Here is a 238-nt window from a genome sequence, read left to right on the forward strand (position 1 = left end):
GTTTTTATTTATTTTTATTTATTTTATTTTGTTTTTATTGTGTTTCTTTTGTATTTATTTCTTTTTATTTTATTATCATTACTCTTGCTGCTGCTGCTGCTGCTGCTGCTGCTTTGCTGGATGGCTTTCTAGGGTTTAGGGTTTAGGGTTTAGGGTTTAGGGTTTAGAGTTTAGGGTTTAGGGTTTAGGGTTTGTGGTTTAGGGTACCTACGGAGAAGGCTGAGCTTTTTGCTTACAA

At 34.9% G+C, this 238-nt stretch overlaps 1 protein-coding gene across 1 annotated transcript in view; it reads left to right on the forward strand.

Moving 5' to 3' along the window:
- EMH_0047220 (uncharacterized protein) overlaps nt 1–223 on the forward strand; it is a gene marked incomplete at both ends in the record, with an annotated part of 3023 nt that extends 2800 nt beyond the window's left edge. Inside the window, one exon of the mRNA XM_013496260.1 lies at nt 203–223. Coding sequence (XP_013351714.1) covers nt 203–223 — 21 coding nt within the window. The remainder of the gene's footprint in view (nt 1–202) is intronic.
- Nucleotides 224–238: the final 15 nt, after the last annotated feature.

Source organism: Eimeria mitis, genomic scaffold (genome assembly GCF_000499745.2).
Source record: "Eimeria mitis Houghton genomic scaffold, Emh_scaff2006, whole genome shotgun sequence".
Classification (NCBI taxonomy): domain Eukaryota; phylum Apicomplexa; class Conoidasida; order Eucoccidiorida; family Eimeriidae; genus Eimeria; species Eimeria mitis.